The sequence below is a fragment of the Lepisosteus oculatus genome, chromosome 2 (genome assembly GCF_040954835.1).
Source record: "Lepisosteus oculatus isolate fLepOcu1 chromosome 2, fLepOcu1.hap2, whole genome shotgun sequence".
Classification (NCBI taxonomy): Eukaryota; Metazoa; Chordata; class Actinopteri; order Semionotiformes; family Lepisosteidae; genus Lepisosteus; species Lepisosteus oculatus.
In genome coordinates, this window is record NC_090697.1 from 24,184,938 (window position 1) to 24,205,476 (window position 20,539).

At 35.4% G+C, this 20,539-nt stretch overlaps 1 protein-coding gene across 2 annotated transcripts in view; it reads right to left on the minus strand.

Annotated features, from left to right (window-relative positions):
- Nucleotides 1–20,539, minus strand: part of LOC102687199 (kelch-like protein 29) — a 230,933-nt gene that overhangs the window by 40,299 nt on the left and 170,095 nt on the right. For both annotated transcript variants that reach the window (XM_015351946.2, XM_015351952.2), the window contains exons 6-7: nucleotides 12,391–12,529; nucleotides 1,863–2,059 (exon numbers count right to left, since the gene is read on the minus strand). In XM_015351946.2, the coding sequence (XP_015207432.1) occupies nucleotides 1,863–2,059; nucleotides 12,391–12,529 (336 nt within the window). The remainder of the gene's footprint in view (nucleotides 1–1,862; nucleotides 2,060–12,390; nucleotides 12,530–20,539) is intronic.

A 20,539-nucleotide genomic window follows, 5' to 3' on the forward strand; every position in this document is an offset into this window, starting at 1 on the left:
ATTTGCATATCCAATTCTGAAAAATGAATGTCTGGTGAGGATCCCAGAACTCTTAAGGAATCCTATTAAATATCTGGATTTAAGCCCAACTGTATGAACTACTCTGCTTGTGCATATGTAGTAGCAAACATTGGGCAAACATTTTGAGCTTAACGTTTCTCTCGGCTCCTTCTTTTGCAGTATAGCTTGATTTTTAAGAACAGTATTTGCCTACATTTCTATCTTACATACCTTTTATAATTAAACCAATAATAAATAATAATAATAGCAATAACTCTGGTTCACTAAATTTTACATGCATGTTCAATACCTGTGAATGTGTAGCAAAGCCAAATTTGATTCCCTCTTTAAATTATTTCCCTTTTTTTCTCAGGGTCGCATTCCTCTGGGTTTAAGCATATTGCTGTTATACTCACCTAATGGAATTGCCAGCAGATACATACAGTAGTGAAATTAGCAAAACAATGCAGAAGTCTCTGTATCTAACAAATTATGACTCTTTTAGACTGGCTTACTTTGAAACATCTTTTAGATAATTCATGTAATAATAATAACAATAATAATAATAATAATAATAAAATAATAGTTGTTTACACTTATATAGCACATTTCTGACACTCCACTCAAAGCGCTTTACAGGTAATGGGGACTTCCCTCCACCACCACCAATGTGAAGCCCCCACCTGGATGATGTGTCAGCAGCCATAGTGGGCCAGTAGACTCACCACACATAAGCTATCAGTGGGGAGGAGAGCAGAGTAATGAAGCCAATTTATAGATGGGGATTATTAGGAGGCCATGACTGGTAAGGGCCAATGGGAAATTTGGCCAGGATGCCGGGGCTACATCCCTACTCTTTTCGAGAAACAGAGAGTTGGGACCTCGGTTTTACGTCTTATCCGAAGGACAGCACCTGTTTACAGTATAGTGTCCCCGTCACTATACTGGGGCATTAGGATCCACATGGACCGCAGGGTGAGCACCCCCTGCTGGCCCCACTAACACCTCTTCCAGCAGCAACCTTAGTTTTTCCCAGGTCTCCCATCCAGGTACTGACCAGGCTCACACCTGCTTAGCTTCAGTGGGTTGCCAGTTGTGAGTTGGTGAGTGATATGGCTGCTGGCAATATCACTGACATACACGAACAACACTAATATGAGTGGTAAACACTCATATTTATTCATCATTCTGAGCTTAAATATACCCAGACCAATCAGCAGGGTGTCGTAGAGAGCGTGGAAATGGTTGCTTCCAGAAGAATCTTGGTGGTGGGAGAATCAATTTTAAATATAACCAAGAGTTTTCTTCTTTTCCTTGCTCAGAAACACTGTACTGTACCTGGACAATACATTTTTGATTGTGAACAGAGCGTTTGGGGAGTTAACCAACTTTTGGACCAACTTTTGGAATAGAATGATAAAACAGACACATATAATGAAACTCCAAATAGATCAGCATTCCAAGACAAATTTTAATTTCCTTCAGTTAAACTGATATACAGTATTTGCTTTGACAAAAGCCTGAGAATACTAGACAGTTTCAAAGAAATGATCTCCTTCTGGAGGAACTAGACTGCTATTACTGTGTTAGGTTAATTAACCTGCAGCTCCTCCAATTGTCTCCTTTCCAGACTTTTGCTACAACCGGCTATGTAACTGCTTAATCAGTCAGCACAATATAGCTGTCTGATTACAGCAGACAATAGTGCAATGAAGGAGCTTGGTGAACGGAAATGTGTGAATTGGAAAAGCCACAATGTGAGCAGCCTTGGTCTAGAACTTCACATACCCCATTTCTCTATTCTGGAAAGTTCTAAAGATTGAGAACAAGTGCCTTTATAAAAGAGAGGCCTATGGACATACCTAAGAACGAGACACAGACTTTGCAGAAGGTGTTGAACTGGAACTTGTTGGCAGCCTCCAGCAGCGTTTTGGCATTGGCGGAGTCTATGATCAGGGAGCCTGTATAGACAAACTCCAGCAGCAGCTCCAGGACGTCAGCGCTGATGTTGGTCATGGTCAGTTCTAGTTTCTCCCCATTCCTGTTCTCTCCTGATGACCTATCAACAGCACACAGCCTGTTAGACAGAAATCAGTTTGCCGGGCCACTTCTGTCAAATTCCACATACTGTACAACACAGCAAAGGGGACAAAGGGTAAGGGAATCAAAACTAAAACTGAAGGAAACAAAGACACAAAAAACTGCCTGATATTTATTTCCTTGGCAATGTGGTTCAAAACAGTATTATTTATTTAGACTCCATCTGGAAGGGAAGGTCCTCTAAAACATAACTTAGGAAAATCCACTTATTGCTATTGTGTAGTGTCATGCAAAAAAAGGGAAAATGCAAAAAAAAAACAACAACCAAGATATCTTTTAGAAAATGCAAATAAACATGAATGAGGCAACAATTAAAGGAAAATACAGAAATCAGCTTTTTGAAGGGGACAATACCATCTGAAGCAGAATTCTTCATGCTGATAAAACACAAAGATTGATTTTTGTCACTGATGAAGTATAATGTGCCATCATTCTACAGAACTCCAAGCAGACTGCGTGCCCTGGGCCACTGATATACAGTATATGGTACTGCAGTGCTATGAAGTCTCTGGGATCAAATTTCACTGATTAGTTCAAATTTAATAGCTTTTTCTCTGGCTGGCATCATTCAGTAATGAACCACCCAAGGGGTTTATATCCCATAAGACGAAATGGCCCTTTCAGGTTTAAGAGAGAACAGAAACATACAAAATAAACAAAGTCTGCATTCAGCTACGAGCCCATCTTGGAAGGTTAAATATAGACATAAAAAGAAACAGGCTAATCTGGGAAGCTATTATAAAGGCATTATTTGCTACCCATTTTATTAGCAAAGAGGCTGGCTCGTGATCAATGTTTTAAATTATTTAACATTTCCAATTTTCCTCTGGTCTATTTTAGTACTGGAAGTGGTGGTGGTGGTGGTGTAGATGGTGTGGATGGGAAGGGCAATTTTTAAAGCGCCCTGCCCTCCCCTTCTCAGCGCAAGTCTAAGAAGCCCTTCAGTGGTATTGCTTTGTAAACAGAACACAGACAGGACAGACGGACAGAATGGTTAGAGCAGAAAGGAGGGGAAGAGAATTAATTCTGCCACAGCAAGCCAGCAGCCATCCTTCTGGAGTTCCATGACTGTGACCTAGGCAGTCTTTTAAACAGAGACCCCTGAACAAAACATCTCTCCAGCTGCAAAAATCACCTCTGCCTGTGTACGAACGGAGATATTAGTTGTCGTACGAAACCGAATAGGAAGGCAAAGATACAGTACGAACGGAGGAGGAATTCTCTGGAGATGGCTGCAAAACCAAAAAGGTTACTCCTGAAAAGCAGAGTCAGGGTTTGTTATTGTGAACAGTAATTGTCGCAGTAATAATTAAAAGGTAAGCCAGAGTTAAGTGAAGTAAGAAGTGGGTAATATGTGACAGAAGGAAGAAATATAAAATAAAATATAAAAGTCAACATGCTCATTACTGAGGTCAATTAGTGCAATCTGAATAGACTGCAGTAGTTATTTGTTTTGTCTGAATGCTTTTGTTATGGAAATTGCTTTCCGGCTTTTAAAAGAGTGCTCCAGATTTATTTTGCATTTGATTACACACTAGCTCTTAGGAAAAAAAAAGAGAGTTGCATTCCCCTTTCAGGGTGACTCCAGCTAAATGCCAGAAATTAATATACTGTAAGACTTTCATGTCTTGTTATCGAGAAGCTTTGTCCACAATCACCACCACTATTCTAATTAAAGGGACAAAATGGAAAAGGACTCGTTTGCATTTCATGCCCAGTTTTGGGATCCAATTTACAATAGAACAAAGTTTTCAGGGCCTTTGCGGACCCCTTTTCATTTCAGATACTGGGAAAGGGGGCATTTTAACTGCAGTGTCTGGAAAGGAAGGTATAAATTATGCTGCTGATTTTTTCCAAAAAAAAACCCCAGTGGAAACCAGCACCACACTGTACATGATTGAGGTACTGTATGGACTATTATAAATATGGTTGGTGCACTTTTGGCAGCCATGTAATTGTGTATAAAAAGCATCATGTAGATGCACACATACTTATACAGATCCCAGAAAATAAAACACTCATTAGTCCTATTTTAGACATGACATTAAAACTAAATTTCCAAAAAACTTGTCATATTAAAATGAGCAATCCAATATATTACAAATGTGAAATAAACATGCTTTTTGTTCTGTTCAAAATGAACATGGTTCTATGATCCTTGCAGAGCCTGATGCAGATGGCCCTTCTGGAGTCTGACATTTAGTGCTGAGGGAAAATTAAGCAATAGTACTGATCCTGGGGCAGGAAACATTTCACTATGACAGCGACTGTATCAGTGATCAATGTATCAGTGGCACAGCGTATCAGAGTATATGCAGTAATGCTCTCCAGTAATAAACCTCTAACATCCTACACAATGAATAATTCCAATGACTGCAGGGATCAATGCACTCTAGTCAGATGGGCCAAAAAAATGTAAATAGAAACACTAGGAAAGACCTGTAGTAAACTGGCAGAAAATTAAATTTGACAATTTAATTGACTACTTGATATAAAAATAAAACCTTCTCCTTACTAGGAGAAAATATTTCTTGCAACATTTTTGAACATGAACTTAGTCTACGTCTAGAATTATTGCATGATGTTATTCCCAATACATTGTGAATTGGAATTAATTTAGAAACTTGCAGTTATGTTTCACAGAACTAAATTTTATCCATGATAGTGCCAAAACTGTTAAAAGTGTGTGATGTTATTCTGCATATATAAATTATATCAATGGCTGTAGCCTCTGTAAATTAAATTAGAAAAAAATAGATGTTAATTGAAAATCCAGTGGGAAACATTTAATTACTGAAGCTAATACAGCTTACAGACCTGCGCACAGAAAGTGAAAACTGAAGCTGACAACTTATTTTCTTAAACTGTGAAGCTATTACATATATATATAATGTAGTAAAAAAAACAGTGTATTGTATATCAAATTCAAGACCTTCACACATTGAGTGCATTCACAGTACTCCAGTTGCCCTGTTTTATATGGGAAATGTTAAAACTATGAAAAATATGGAAGGTTATGTATGGAGTTTTTATCTTGATTTATTTTAACCCCTAAGATTCCTGAAGCATTTAAGCAGACAATCAATACATAAAAGGCATTACAGTCCAATCGGAATTGACTGGCATGAATATTGGCCCATTTTATCCATCTGTTCCAGCTGTTTTATCCATATATTCTATATCAACTCAGCCAAAAGGATGGACACTTGTAGTATATGTTTTCATTGTTCAAGAATGGCACCATAATCAATTTATTATTTAATTTATACAGCTCTTTTTTGCAGTGCAGATCGCACCTTGGTGATGTACAGTAGCCATTCTGTGCAGACAGCCTAACTCCACAGCAGATCAGATGAGAAACTCATTTATCTAATGAATTAAGGGGAAACTTCAGGTAGGGCCCACTAAGCAAGCTCAAAATGTAAATTTTAGAAGACTGTTTTTTTACAATTCCTTTGTTTTAAATTGAAGAAGGCTTCTTTCTGTCACAGGTTTGTAATCTCAGGGGCTTTAACCAAGGCACTGAGCTCGCTTGTCTAAAATTAGTTGGCTCAGAACTCAATCTCCTTTGCACCACTGCTGATGGAAAATTAAGTAAACTACATGAAAACAAATGGATTTTGAAGAGCTAAAATGATGCACTACTACTTGATGTGCTGCATCTGGGCTGTACCTTCATGGGAGAGGAATCGCGTATCAATTTATGAGTACACAGACTAAACACCACATGGAACTAGGATCTGACATCGAACTGACGATAATAAAATTAGAGACATAAGTACAGACACTCTCCATCTTCAATAATGTTATTTACTTTTTTAGGAACTGCAATACATTTGCTTAATCTGAACTTGACAATGCTATCTCTTCTAGGTTTCCTGATTACTCAATCATCCTATCAAGAGGTATGAGTGAATTAACCAATATTTATAAAGTCTATGAATACCTGTTTTGACAACCCTGTACCATTTTCAGTGTTGCAGAGATAAGTATATACAGTACTGACTAATTATATTATGTAAATTAGAGAACATCTATTTGAAGACTGTAAATATTTTAGCAAATGTGACTACATCTTGCAATACACCAAGTGAGATTTAAAAAAGTGAAATGTGTATACCAATACATTTTAAAAAGGGGGATATACTCTTTTGACTACAGTCAAAAACTAAAACTCCAGATACAGAAATGGTAAAAAGTGAAAGAAAGTGTTTAAAGCTGTACTGTGCAAGTATGTTTCTTGACTTTGTATGCACTTCAGTACTAACGTTTACACATTAGGACCCCATCTCATACGCTCAAACGTTAAGACGTTCAGACAGGTGATAGGCAAGACCTATTTCAGAATGACATGCTGAATCAAATCACCCAACCTCTGGTCAGGGACTAGAACTACAAAGCCAAACAATTTAGTCGGACTGTGGCCTTTTTAATATCTGAGGACTTCCAGCAGTCAAACCCTCATCAGCGTAATCTATTTACAGCAGATGACAGTGAGCAGGACAGTGAAAGTTGGAAGCAAAAGTGCAGCTGTTCCAAGTTGGAAACTACACAGTAGCCGCGCTTTATCGCGAGCAGCCAGCAGCTGGGTTATTCAAGGGAATCTCTGTTAATGTTTATAGAGGAGAAACCTAAATCTAAAGTTTATAGGGGGGCAAGAGGATGTCTCAGCTACACTGAATAACCACCCCCTACCTTTTCTTTTCAGACCTTATGAATTGGCTGCAGCTCTAAACAGCATTATGAAACGACTCCTGCTATAGTATCTGCTGCATCAGCTCAATTATAGGGGCTACCGATCATTCGGCAAAGCATCCCTAGAGTAAGAAGCCCCTGACGCACTGTAACTCTGCTCTGACAGATCGGTGAACTACGCTGGGATTTGCGGCGATGAACACTTCTTTAGTACAGCAGGTTCTGTGGTGGACTGGGAGCACTGATAACTAAATTAGGAGAGGGAAGACTTGAGCATTACATGAAACATTGCTCTTAAAGGTACAGTTAAGCTTCCAAAAAGAATAATTAAGCAGTACGCATAGAAAGCATTAGCAGAAAATGAAGTCCAGTACCTGAACACAAATTAATTTTGTTATATGAGCAGTTTATTCTTGGCGTTCTGACAAGAATGTCAGCGCTGCCTCAGCAAATGCTGTAAATTGCCAACCATAACTAAAGGTCGATTTGCATTTCGCTAAGCAGGAACCATTTCCTTCTTAAGTGAAGATAAGAGAAACCATAAGAAAAAAAAAGATTTTGTCTGAGGATAAATAAGAAGAATGATTGTTTTTGCACTGCTTCTCCATTAGTTTCGAAATGATCTGAGACAAAATTCAATTAACCTTTTAGCTAAATGGGAAGACTGTTGGAAGTTCACTCAATTAAGTGAGAGAATGTCAAGCAATTTACTTTGAGAATCAATTGTCACCATTTTAAAAAACAGCAGGTGGGCTATTAGAAGAAGCCTTTGTAAAAACAAAAAACTCCCATTAAAAAGGGATGAAAGGTGGATAAAAAATTATTTAAAAAATACAACAGCATTTATATCTAAAACAGAAGGCACTACTGTGCACAATTTACAAATACCAGTATCCATTTCTGGTTTGCAGATTTGATAAAGAAATTAGATTAAGTCTAATGCAAATTTCAATTGTAAAAACAATGAGCAATCTATGTATCCATTCAACCTCAACTAAGAATGTGATCTCTAGAGGAATTAGAAACTACAGAAATTCTCAAAGGTTCAAAGACCAAATTATTTGTTGTCAGTTATGTATTTAGCAGTAGAGGCATCTTCTTGGAAAAATAATAATTGACAGTCTCACAACTGGAAAAAAAAGAAAAACTAAGCTGTTAAGAACATGGAGAACTAGGAAGAACCTCTGTACCACTGACTTATAATAACTGCAAAATAACTACAGTAATAAAAAATAATTTTTCTTACACGCAATATGTTTTGTGATCTTTATGTATTCCTCTTTAATGTTTAATTTCTATTTATGTATGCATTAAATGTTTTATTTAAAAGGGATTCCAAGAGGGAAGTGCATGATACACAAATCCAAGCAAATCCTTAGGTTGCTGTATTTCACATATTCACAAACTTTCACTTATAGAGACAGGTTTGGTTAAAATGAAAACATGATAGCACTTCTGAAGAAGAAGGGAAAATAATGTACACATGGAAGTAACCTGAAGTTGAGTAACTCCAAAAAAGACCTTCAAACTAAACAAAGCTCTGTCTCTTATCAGTTATTTTACTTATTTTAACAGAATCATATTACTTATGGGCAGCCTGGAATATACCAATTACAGACATTTAGCTTTATAAACTAGCAAAAATAATATTTCTGGGCACTTGGCACCTAAAACATAATTATTAACAGCATACAGTAAATTACTAAAACATCTTCATAAAGTATGTTTTAAAACTGATTGATACATGGTAAACAGAGTTACTTAGCAATTAAAATAACGACAATGGTTAAAAAGAATCCTTATTATTTTTTGTGCTATTTTATTTTGTGATTTTAACTGCCACATATAACAGGTAGAAAACTATTTCAGTGGTCATTTTAACATATAAATGTAAACTACTCCTATCTTTTTAGATTAAACTTAATTTAAATTCATTTTACAGATATATCTGGCAGAATGCAGTTCGGCTCTTGACAACCACACTAAACTCAAGATGATTAACATCTCAGTATAATATTACTGTTTGCCTGGAGGGGAGATGGAGATAAAAAGAAAAAAAAAACTGCAAGACTTTTAAATTACATTCCTGACATTTGCCAATAACTCTCTAAACCCCTTTTCCTTCATCTACAGGTATCCAATCGATTCACATCTAACATTGCTGCTGAATTGCTTGACAAGAGGTTACAGGCCCTGACCCCCTGCGGTCCATCCAGTACTAAAAGATAGTCCAAGGTAAAGCAATATACAATATGTAGTCTAAAAAGTAATGCTTTTTAAAATATCAATGTCATTCTTTAGCATTATTAGTTTAGATTCATAGTACCAGACAGTACTATGGATGTACTGTACATGTAGACATACAGTACAGCTTATAAACTGTACAGTGACATCTACAAGTCTCCAGTTTAGTAAAAGCATCCTTTCAAACGTCCTATTTTGAGAAATTACAAAATGGTGCAGCTTATTTTAAACTGAATATTGTACTCAAAACACAAATGCTCAAACTGAATACTTCTAATGATCAGTTACAAGTTACAGTAAACTAAAGAAAAAAAACATGTGTTGATTGCTTAGGTATTCAGATAACTGAATTTGGTGAAACTGCTGCTCTTTTTGGGGAAGTGCTTGGTGAAATTGTAGTAAGAAAGTGGTAAAAATCACTTATGGACAGTGAGTCAAGTCAGGACTTTAGCTGGGACACTGAAAGACATTATTCCTAAGACACTCCAAAACACCTTTGGTGTTGTTGGGTCAAACCTAAATTTGGCATTTAGACCAACTAGTTAGAAAATATAGACACCAGCTACTACTGCACACAGAGAGTAGCCTCTCAGCAGTGTTGTTCTTTAAGGTAATATTGTGTACCTAAATTTAAGCTTGCCACAGCAAGGGGTTTGAATACTTATGCAATCTTTTGACTTTTTTGCTTAAATCTTTATTATTTCCTTCTTGTTTTGCCTTGACTGTATGGAGTATGTACTGTAGTGTATATAACAAATATTTACTGTGATTTTAAAGTGCCATGACTGCATGCTGTAAAGCAAGATGACAGTACAAGGTTCCGAATACCTTTGCAAGGCACTGCACATTGATATAAATGCTGCACATTGATGTGTTTGGCTGTGAATTCTAGATTTCACAGACAACAATACATTTATGTGTACACTGCACATATGTACTGCACTCTCTCTTCAACTGCCACCAACTGCATTTTCTAACATGTTTAGCTTAAAACGCTGGCCAAGGCAAGATCTCATGAAAATCAACACAGGCTTGATTAGTTGCATGTTAAACAGATCATCAACAGAATATTATAAACTAGCCTTTTGACTGTGCAAAGACTTCTGCTTTGCAAATGAAATTATAATCAGCTACAATCTGGTATGCTGCCAAATTCCTGTAAACAGCACTGTGAATACAGGAAAAAAATGAAAAATACTTTTTAAACCAGGAAGCAAGGTTACATGAAGAAGATTACAAGCCATGTAGAGCCATGTAGTATCTGCAGCACTGACATACTACGGAAACTGGTCCGTGCTCACCACGCATTCCTATCTTATTATCCCACATCCATGTGCATCCTATCCACTGTAGACTGACTAGACTCTGTGAGGAAAGGAAATGCAGCCCTAAAGCGTGTTCCCTCTGTTAAGTGCCATGAATGCTATTGATCTCAACTTTTTGCTGTGTTGGGGGGGTGGGGGGTGAGGGGGCTGGGGGTCATCAGACTTCCTCCAGGGCTTCGAGCCTCAGATGCCCCTGTACCAGCCAATCCCATTACTGAGGTGCTGGGGGGGGAACTGACAGTGGAGTCATGCTGAGAGGCACACCCGGAGAAGTGCTGAGGAATAAAGATGAGATTTTTTTTGTTTTCAGAGCAGAAAGTGCAAAAACACTCCCAGCAGAGAGCGTATGCACATAAAAGCAGCAGTCAGCACTGTGTGCTGAGCTGTCTTCTAACTGATGAGGTGGTGAACAATACTGAGATTTATTCTGTGGTTGATAAAAGAGTCAAGACATAGCTCACACAAGCAGACGTACTGAAAGAACTATAAAAGGGTGTATTAATTTTTACTTCCAGTGTAAAGCTACCCCGCCACGAGCTGCAGACACTCTGCAAACATGGATTTCCTCGGCATACACTGAGGACAGTGCAGCACTTTGCTGTGCTAATCCAGGTGATTTGCAGCCTGACGTGGAGAAAACTAGCACTATACAACAGCTGATGTAATAAGATCTGAAGGGAAAAAAAATGTTAATGGATTTTCTCATGTGAAATAGTAAAACATTAGAAACAGAGATAAAAACCTGGTAAGCATTGAAAACAACTGTTATAAATAAAAAAGGAACATCTTATTCCAAGACCTCATGAATGGCAAAACTTGCTCTACAGCATGTTTCACAACAGTATAAATATAGATGTTTATTAATGAGAATCGTATCACTGTAAAACATGCATTGACAATGTTTGTTCCACTGCAATTGTGAATTTGAATGTGTAAAAACCCACAACATCAATGTCTGTCACTTAGTGCCAAATAAAAGATATTTTAGGACACATGCTTACTAGGTCTGTCATTAAGATCATTTACTGCCTAATCCTAGAAAATGCCCCCTAAATAAGAAATGTATATTTGTAAAATGAAATATGGAAACATACAATTGTAAAAAGAAATACATTTTTTGTAAATCTGGAATTATGTAGAAGAAAAATGTCAATACCTAGGTGAAGGCTGTCAAGTCAAAATCTTTCTGCTATTATTCATTGCTTCAGCCCTGGTTAAAATTGGATCACAAGTTTAAAAAAATAGTGCTGTGTTTAATGAAATCACAACAAAGGGACAAGAAATGCTGAAAGTAAATAACAAAACTGAAGTTAAAAAGGACTAATCTGATATAAAAGAGAGAACATTATTTTTGTCTCAGAAAGGTTATAAGAAATAATGTAACCTTAAATGTTACAATAAGGAAAATGTGCTATTTATATACTCATTTTACATTATATGGAGTGCCTGTAAAAAAAAAAAACTTTTCAATGGATAAATGTTTCAATAACCAAAGTTTTAAACTGCAAAATGATGAATCCATTATCAGGCAATAAAACAAAGGAAATGCCTTCTTTTAAAAACTCTTCCAAAGTATACCAAGTATGAGACCGCAAAACTACTATTCTTTTTAATAAAAATCAATTATTTTTTATTCTAAAAAGAATGACAGTAAATTTTGGTCAAACTGTCTAGTTTATCTGACACTAGACAAAAGCTTTTGGAAAGTCAGGAAATATAAAAGTCCTTGACTTATTTTATGTATTTTTTTAAAGATCCCCAGTCATGGAACATCTTGTCTGTCTATAAAAATGCAGCACATATGGTACAAGAATCCTGAAACTTTAGTCTATGGAGATGAAAAGGTAAGATAGAGGGTGGATCTTTCCGTACAGAAGTACATTCATTTGAGTGATAGAAGGAATGGCTACTGGCTCTGTGACAGGAAACTCAGTCTTCACACACCTGCAAGAAAGGGAAGGGAAGAAGCGACACAAATGCACCCTACGAAAGAACAGATCAGATCAACAGCTGGAGGAAGGCAAACCTTTTCACCAGGTCCTTGAAATACAAGCTGCAGGAAGCTAGAACATTTTGGTGGACTTCAAACTCTTTGCCTTCAACAATAATTTTCAGGTCTGTAAATTCTTTCGCTCTGCGTTGCTCGTTCAACTCCTTCAACATTTCTGTAGAACAGAAAAGACAGACATTGCCACGTTCCAGTTTAGAGATTTCTTAAAAATAAAAACAAGATAAATAACAAGATAATTACACTGAACAGCCTTTAGTTTGCTCAACAACTTTTGATACAAACAAAAATGACATTAACACATGACAAATATAAAGAATGTGGAAAAGGTATATTTCATATACGTCAAGCAACCGACAAGTCATAAAAATAAAGAAATCCTAAAGGTGGGAGGGCAAAAGAAAACACAATGAACAGGTACAAATACCACAGTGCAAAACCAGTAAAGACAATAAAGAACATATAAAATAAACTTCCAAGATTAAACTTTACAAAACTCTTGTTTTAAGCAAAAGGGACTTATTGCTGTAGAAATAAATGCCCCTTTGGGTGTTATGTAGGAGATTGTAACACTGGAGTGCACATGATATGATTAAATAAAGTTGAAAATGGCCACAAAACCTGAAACAATAAGGTTAGTTGAGCTAACGGTCTAGAAGACAGATATGGTCTCGTAAAAGTCAGTCAAAAGACAGAGGTAAAACATCACCCGATACTTACACTCCGCTGTTTGGGCTGACCTAAATCATTAATCAAAGCTTAACAGAAGCAAAAGCCTTAATACTGTTAATCAGTCAAAATTAAAGGGTAGCAATACAGATTCTTTCATGCTTACTATTCACAGATGGTTTTGGGAAAAATTATTTCCAGGGTCATTAGCACCTAAAGTAAAACAGTGCTGTTCCATCCTTCAGGGATTTGTGAACCCTTCTGTAATACCATTTGAGAAAATTGAGTTCAAAACAAATCCAAAACCTCCTTGAAGTTAATACAAATAGACACATAATATACTGTACAATACACACACACATATTACAGAAAAATGTATAGAAACATATATGTAAATCAAATCAAAGGGTCAGGAAGGCAAATACAACCTCATTCACTGTGTTATGACAAAAAGAAGTGGTTTAATCTATGATGGAGTATATGCAAACAGGACTCTTTCAATAGAGAAGATCTGGTTAAAATAAATCTGCATGAGCACAGGGCCTTGTGAGAAATTGCCAAGTCATGTGATAGGTGCACGCTGTATTGACAAGGACCTGAGCTCCAGGGGGTCCAGAGGGTGTGGCTTCTGGCTGACTACAGGAGTCTGTAAGATGTAGTGAGAAAAGCAAACCCCTAGGCTGAACAAAAGCAACAGGTGACCAATGTGTGAGCCTCACACTGACACTCCCGAGGACAAATAAAAAGTGGAGAAAATCCAACAAGCATCATGGATTCCAAGCACACTGCTTTTTGTTGGGTGCATCCTATCGCTTAGGATAATAAGGTATTGTAGTGAAAACGTGTTCGCTCTCTCCTACTGGTTCAAAATGCTTTCCCTACATCTGTTACTTGTGTGCGTGGTAACATTTGTGGGCTGAAGAGCAGTGTTAAAATATACCAATTTTTTTTAGACACAACCTCTTGTTGGGATTAAGTCTTCCTTCTTATAACTGTCATCAGATACTTGCATTCTGATCAAGCAGTTTAACTAGGAAGTACTGTAGGTGCATTCTGCTGCAGCTCTTTAACACAGTTAAATAAATTTCCACTAATGTATCATACTGTCCTGTTTTGGTCAATTAGATCTTCAAGGTCAAATAGAAGGTGGCTTCGAACTACAGTGGTTTTCCAGTATAAAAGTTTACATGTGTACTTACTGTACTACATAGCAGCTAGATACATGCTTCCTGATGGTACAAACCAAGTTTCACTGAGGTTATAGAGAGCTGCTCTTTAACAATAAACTTGCTGTTCGAATGGCACACAGACAAAAATCTTAATCCCTAAAACTGTAGACTTGCTTAACAAACTCTATGCAAAAGAATAGTCAGCAAACACAGATGCGAAAACTCATATTCACAATGAACATTTTGGTCAGGCTTACCTCTGTGTATTTAAATGAAGACATTATAGCTTGTACAGTAACCACCCAAAAGCAAACAGGAGTGTTACGCTGCTCTATCTGCTAAATCATTCAAAAATTTTAATTCGGTATCTAGTTTTGTACTGTGTGCAAATGGGTATTTTTCAGGGTAGCCTCTGAAGACTTCCTTTGTGGCAGAAAAAAAAAACTAATAGCATATAGTCCCATCTGTCTATTGATTAGGAAACTCTCTGTAAAACAGCAGATTCATAATCTAATTTTTATAAAGACACTGCAAAAAATAATTTACTTCAATATATGTAGAGTGTAGTTTGCTCTGCAAGGAAGACAGTATAGCATAAGGACAACTCTAAATCATACAGTCTAAATTTGTGCAATTATGTAGAATTCTCTTTTTAAATATTTTATAATATTTTATTGAAAAAATATTCTTGCATGGTTTGTATTGGTTTTTATCGATGGACTAAAAAAAATGCACTTAGAATGTGCACTGCATACAAGTTAGGTTTAGATAAATGACTGGCAAAACTAAAGTACTGATGGTAAAATCTTTTTGATCACGTTTTGTACATCCCCTCCTTTCAGAGATCCAAGGGGTTAATAAAAAATATAAATTGCTTAACTAAGCATTGAATAAATTTTGATTTTTGTAAAACACAGACCACATTTCACAAAGTGCTGTATGAAGATCTTGCACAGGATACCCAACAATGCTTAACCTGTAAAGTTTAAAAATGTGCTAAAATAACTTAAAGGAGGATTTCTTTCAAAATCCAAGCAGACATCTCTTTGTCCTGTGCTACTGGAAGCTCCCATTTTCTAAGGTTGATTCCAAGCAAAAAGCTAGTTGTATCATGTAATATGTAGATAAAAAAAACAACAAAACTAACTTAAAGACTTATAGATGTCTACATGCCAACAAAAAAGCACAAAGAGCAGAATTCTGCAACATGTAATTTGCTTATTGCTCACATCAAACTATTCAAGAAGCATCAGGGGTTATATACTGTATACTCATGTACGTTTGGTTAGGAACAGCATGCATATCTACATTATCTACTTTTTTAAGGGGAATACTACACGAATCTGAAGTGCAGGTGAATAATAATAACGAGACTCTTGAGAGCAGAAAAAAAGAAGTACATATTTACAGAGACACCGCTGTGCAAAAGTCTTGGAGATCTTAGATGCAATCAGGGGTAGAATATATTTTATGACCATCAATAATTTGCTCAAAGCCTTTAACAGTGTTTTCTGGATGTTTCTCATCATTGGCATCATTGATGTTTATCAATAAAGCTAAAATATAACTCTCCGTATAACAAGCTATAAGGATTAACTGCTATCTTAAAAATAAAATAGTTAAGATTACAGTGTAAGACCACCATACAATTATTTTTCTGCATGAAGGAAAAACAATAAGGGGAAAGTGTAGAAATGCACATACAGCCATGGGTGGAAATATCTACATATTTGAAACTGGTTAGTTTTCCCTATTCCTATCTCTGTCAGGCAGACTAATTCCATTGCAGCCTTCCCTTTCCCGAAGCTGGATTTCTGATTAGCTGCACAGCAGCGGTAAATGTTATTGTTTGCATGACAAAAGAAGCTCACATTGTACGTTTTGGCAAATGGCATGGTTTTCACCTTCAATCTTGCACAGCACATTACTCTGATGCCTGCAATTCATATAGGGTTCAGAAACTGCAAAAACAGTGACAAGAAATTTATGGCTGTCTGTAAATAATGGTTGCACTGTACACTTACATCTGCTTGATAGAAGCAAATGAATAGCTCAGAGGCTAATTATTCTGTGCTAAAGTGGGTCAATGTTCTCCTGAGAACAACAGATCGTTAGACCTGGCGATGAAACAGCATCAAGATTCTTTCAAGGCCAGAGATGGGAAAGAAATATCTACCAGGAGGTCCCAGAAAATAATCCTCCAAGGACACGCCTGTACGGCCCACAAAATAAAGGCTTTCTCTCGCTTTCCCCATGGCACTACGAATTGTATTAAAAATTTAAAAGAAGGAAAATAATATGGAGCAATTAAATTTTGAGTATGATTTTTTTCCAACCCTGTGATGTGATTTGCCTTTTGACATTACACTGAATTCTGCGTGGAATATCTTTGTTCTAACTTTGCATGGACTAAAAACCAGAGTAAAAGCCTTCAGGAACATTGAATGATGGAATGTTTTCTTGTACTTCAGTAGTCTGTATACAGTATTGTTTTTATATAATAAGAATATTACAGCAGATAAAATAAGTACCAAATGGTAATAGCAATCATGATAGGATGACGTACTGTAATACCAAAGACAAAACAAAATACAATGAGAATGCCTTCTCCAGGTGAAACAAGTTGGCTGCTTGTTCCTAACCAACTAACTAAGTGAAATAATCTTTAAACTGGGCCCGAATGAGCCGTATAACGAAGTAAATCCTTGTGCCTGAAATCTAAGGACAGACAAAGGAGCACTGCATAGAATAAAATGATGTCCCTTTTTAAATCTTGGCCTTGTAGAATCAAGTGGTGAGAAAAATAAAATGGAGAAGGTCAACAAAATTGTTCCTGCCATGTAAAATGAAACAAAAAACACCAAGAAGCAAGATTATTTTTCTTATGAATGTGTTGCTGGACTGAGATAAAATGGAAAAATATGTATTCAAGCACAGCTACGCTGCAGGGATTGGCTAACATGAAAGCAGTCACTGTCTGAAATTTCATTTCATGTGTTCAGATCAGCCGTCAAAAGAAATAAAAAGCCAAATAAAAATCAATGACCTTCAACACAAGACACTTTCCGATCCTGTACAGTATATTCATTCACATTATCACAGCTCAAAAATGCTAAAAAGAAAATTTACTAAATAAGAAAAATATAAAAAATAAAATGTGCAGTCCTCAAAATTTTTTTACAATTACTTTTTGAAGATTTTATTTTTTTATATATGTATACAATGTTACAAATGAATATACACAAAGACTGGCTAAGAAAAACATTTAAACAAATCTTAAAAGCAGGACAAAAATATTTTTTTTGTTAATTTTCTAAACCTAAATAGCATCAATAATTTGTTCAAAGCATCAGCTAGTGTATGCCATTTTCATAGTGAAAAGAACATGTAATTAATAGAAAATATAATAATAGTAATCATCAAAGGTTATAACACATATAAATTAAATTAATTCAATGAGACAGCTAATGTTCACTTTTACAAAATGTGTCTGATACTGTTTAGGGGCTTGATATTTATACTCTTTTAAACTAATTTACTCTTTATATTTAACTTTAAATTAAAATTAAAAATATTGCTTATAAAACAAACACTATATGATGTTCCTGTTTCCTCATTAAGACAACTTAACTTGTAATTAATACATTACAAAACTCTCAAACCTCTTCTTAATGTGATGTGAGTTTCACACCTTCTTAAAGTGTGAAAAGTTTACAACTATTATAAACTCTTCTTCTGCTTTGGACAGATGTGGAGGTGTGGAAGTAAACATATAAAAGATGGGGTAGAAAAATACTATATTCATTACATTTGCATATAACCTGAAATACATTTTTTGCTTTTCAGTGCTTTTCGGCATATAGAAAATGCTACCTTTAATTTCTTCTGCGATAAAACTCAGAAGGCAGCTTGAGCAGAATGAGTATCGTGGCTTGTAATGATGAATGCACCACTTGAAGAATGGGAACGGTAAAGTTATTCCAGCGATTTGTGTTTAAGGCTCCGCTGTTTGTGATCACGAAACAGCGCTGTGAAAAGAAGCACTTAGGTAATATTGTGGAAAATATTCCTTCACAGAAACTTGTATATAGTGTTTGCTTTTCTCATGCAGGCCAATAGAATTAAATGCTTTTAAGAGAGCAGGAATAAACAAGCGGCTCTTTAAAATCCCAGCCAGAAACAACAGTTTTAATAGTGAAATTTCAAATTCGTTTTTATCTACCGTCCACATTTTTAATTTTATTGCAACTTTCCTTCCATAATAATATATTTATATTAAATACATCAAAATAATTTCAGTTTTTTCTAAGATGTATTGAAAGGAAAAGTAATAAGAATGTTTAATTTTTATAATGTACATTACACATTACATGTACATTTTATAATATTTTTTATTTTGTAAATATATATGCAAAACTAAGCACTTATAGTGGAGTGTCCAGAAAAGTGCTATATAAGTGTAAGGAATTATTATATAATGAATCTCCAAGCACATAATAATTACTAAATGATTCAGGAGCATAAAACTGTGTGTAAAACCTTCAATTTATTTTATAATGAAGAATTATATATTAACACTGGCTTATTTTCTTCTGAACCTTTAATTATAGTGATTCAATTAATCACTACAATTTAATAATAGATTAAAATAAGAAAATTAAATGTTTTTTTCTGTAAATATATTTCACCTTTGTATTTATCCCTTTACAACAAAATTATTTCTGAATTAGTTAAGTCAGGTTCCTGAAAATATTTAATGGATTACATATCTTTATCTTTTAAATGATATACTTAAAAGGCTTTACTCAGATTAAAGATAAAATGCTCAAACTTATATTTAAAGACAGCAAAACATTTTAACTGATTTGTATTTGGTTTTTGAGGTAATTTGAAAATTCCATCAAAAGCCAAACCATCCACACAACTGAAGCAACATTTTCTTAATTTATGACATCAGAGAAAGATTCTGGAATTGAAACATTAAAACCAAAGAATTTCAACACTAGAATTATCCTATAATATTAAAAAAACTCAATTTTTATTTATTGTTTTCCCTCGAAACATAAATTATTTTTTTCCAAGGGTATTACAGCTGACATAAGCATTACTTCACGTGCTATTGCTTTCTAATATTTTACAGCATTTTCTTAAGATTCTTTCAACTGGTAGCTTGTCAGCAATTTCTATTATCTGAAGATAATACATTGTATCTTTGAGCCCACACTAAGCGTTCATTATTAAACTTGCCATGGTGTCATGCACGAATCCTGTTTTTGCACATTTTACTGCCTCATCTTACCTAATCCCTTACCATTCAAAATAATGTCCTAGACTAGGAAAAAATAAAAATAAAATGAAAATCAAATAGACCTGAATAACTACAGATTTTGTAATATTGCATTTGGAAACAATTATCCTCTTGAAAAGCAAACTAAATTGTATGTTTTCCTTCTACATAAAGTTTAGCTAAACCATTCCAAACTCTGGCATAACTTGCTTATCATATGAATGCATTTATTGATCTTTATATACAGTATATTTTTTTATTAAGTACTCAATTAGTTGTTTGTCAGTTTCATATTGGCACTTAACTACAATTTAAAAATATATATATTTACCTTTTTGCACCCAGGACTGTGTAATGCGACTGTGAATGTTTAGTTTAAAAATTCAATGGCAGTCTTACTAGACCATTGTTCTGCCTGTTCTGCCTACCTAGACCTAAGTTCTGCCTGAAATTATTTGTATTATGTTCTCACGACTGGGTTCTTATGAGAAAATGAGAAAAGTAAAAAAAAAAGAAATAATGGTAGCTTTTTCACCCCCTGCTCCACGAACTGAAAAGATCTATTTTTAATCTTCACGGCTGAAAAGCTATTGGCAGTTCTATAGCATACACAAACATTACAGTTACATCCCTGGGATACAATTCTAATACAGAGCACTGAATTGGCTTCTAGGAAAGAACAAGCAGAAGAAGATCACTGTATGGAGCCTCAGAAATCGAAAAGCACTAAAAGAACGTTTCTTCAGTACAAAAGCCTAAACAATGGGAAACAATGGAAGTGCTGATTTAAAATAAAAATACTCAATAGCTCTCTCAGTTGAGGAATATGCAGTAGGATAAGGTCAGGATAGCAAGCCTATTCAATGACACAAAGCTTCTTTTATTCCAAAGTATGTTAAAAGGGTTTTGGATACATCACGAAACTACTGCACTTAAAAATTGCACCAAAAATGTTCTTAATGTTATTTTGATAAAGGGCAACAAAAATTGAAAAATGAGTCCTGAAACCACATTTAAAGTAGCATTATTTGTAGTTAATTTG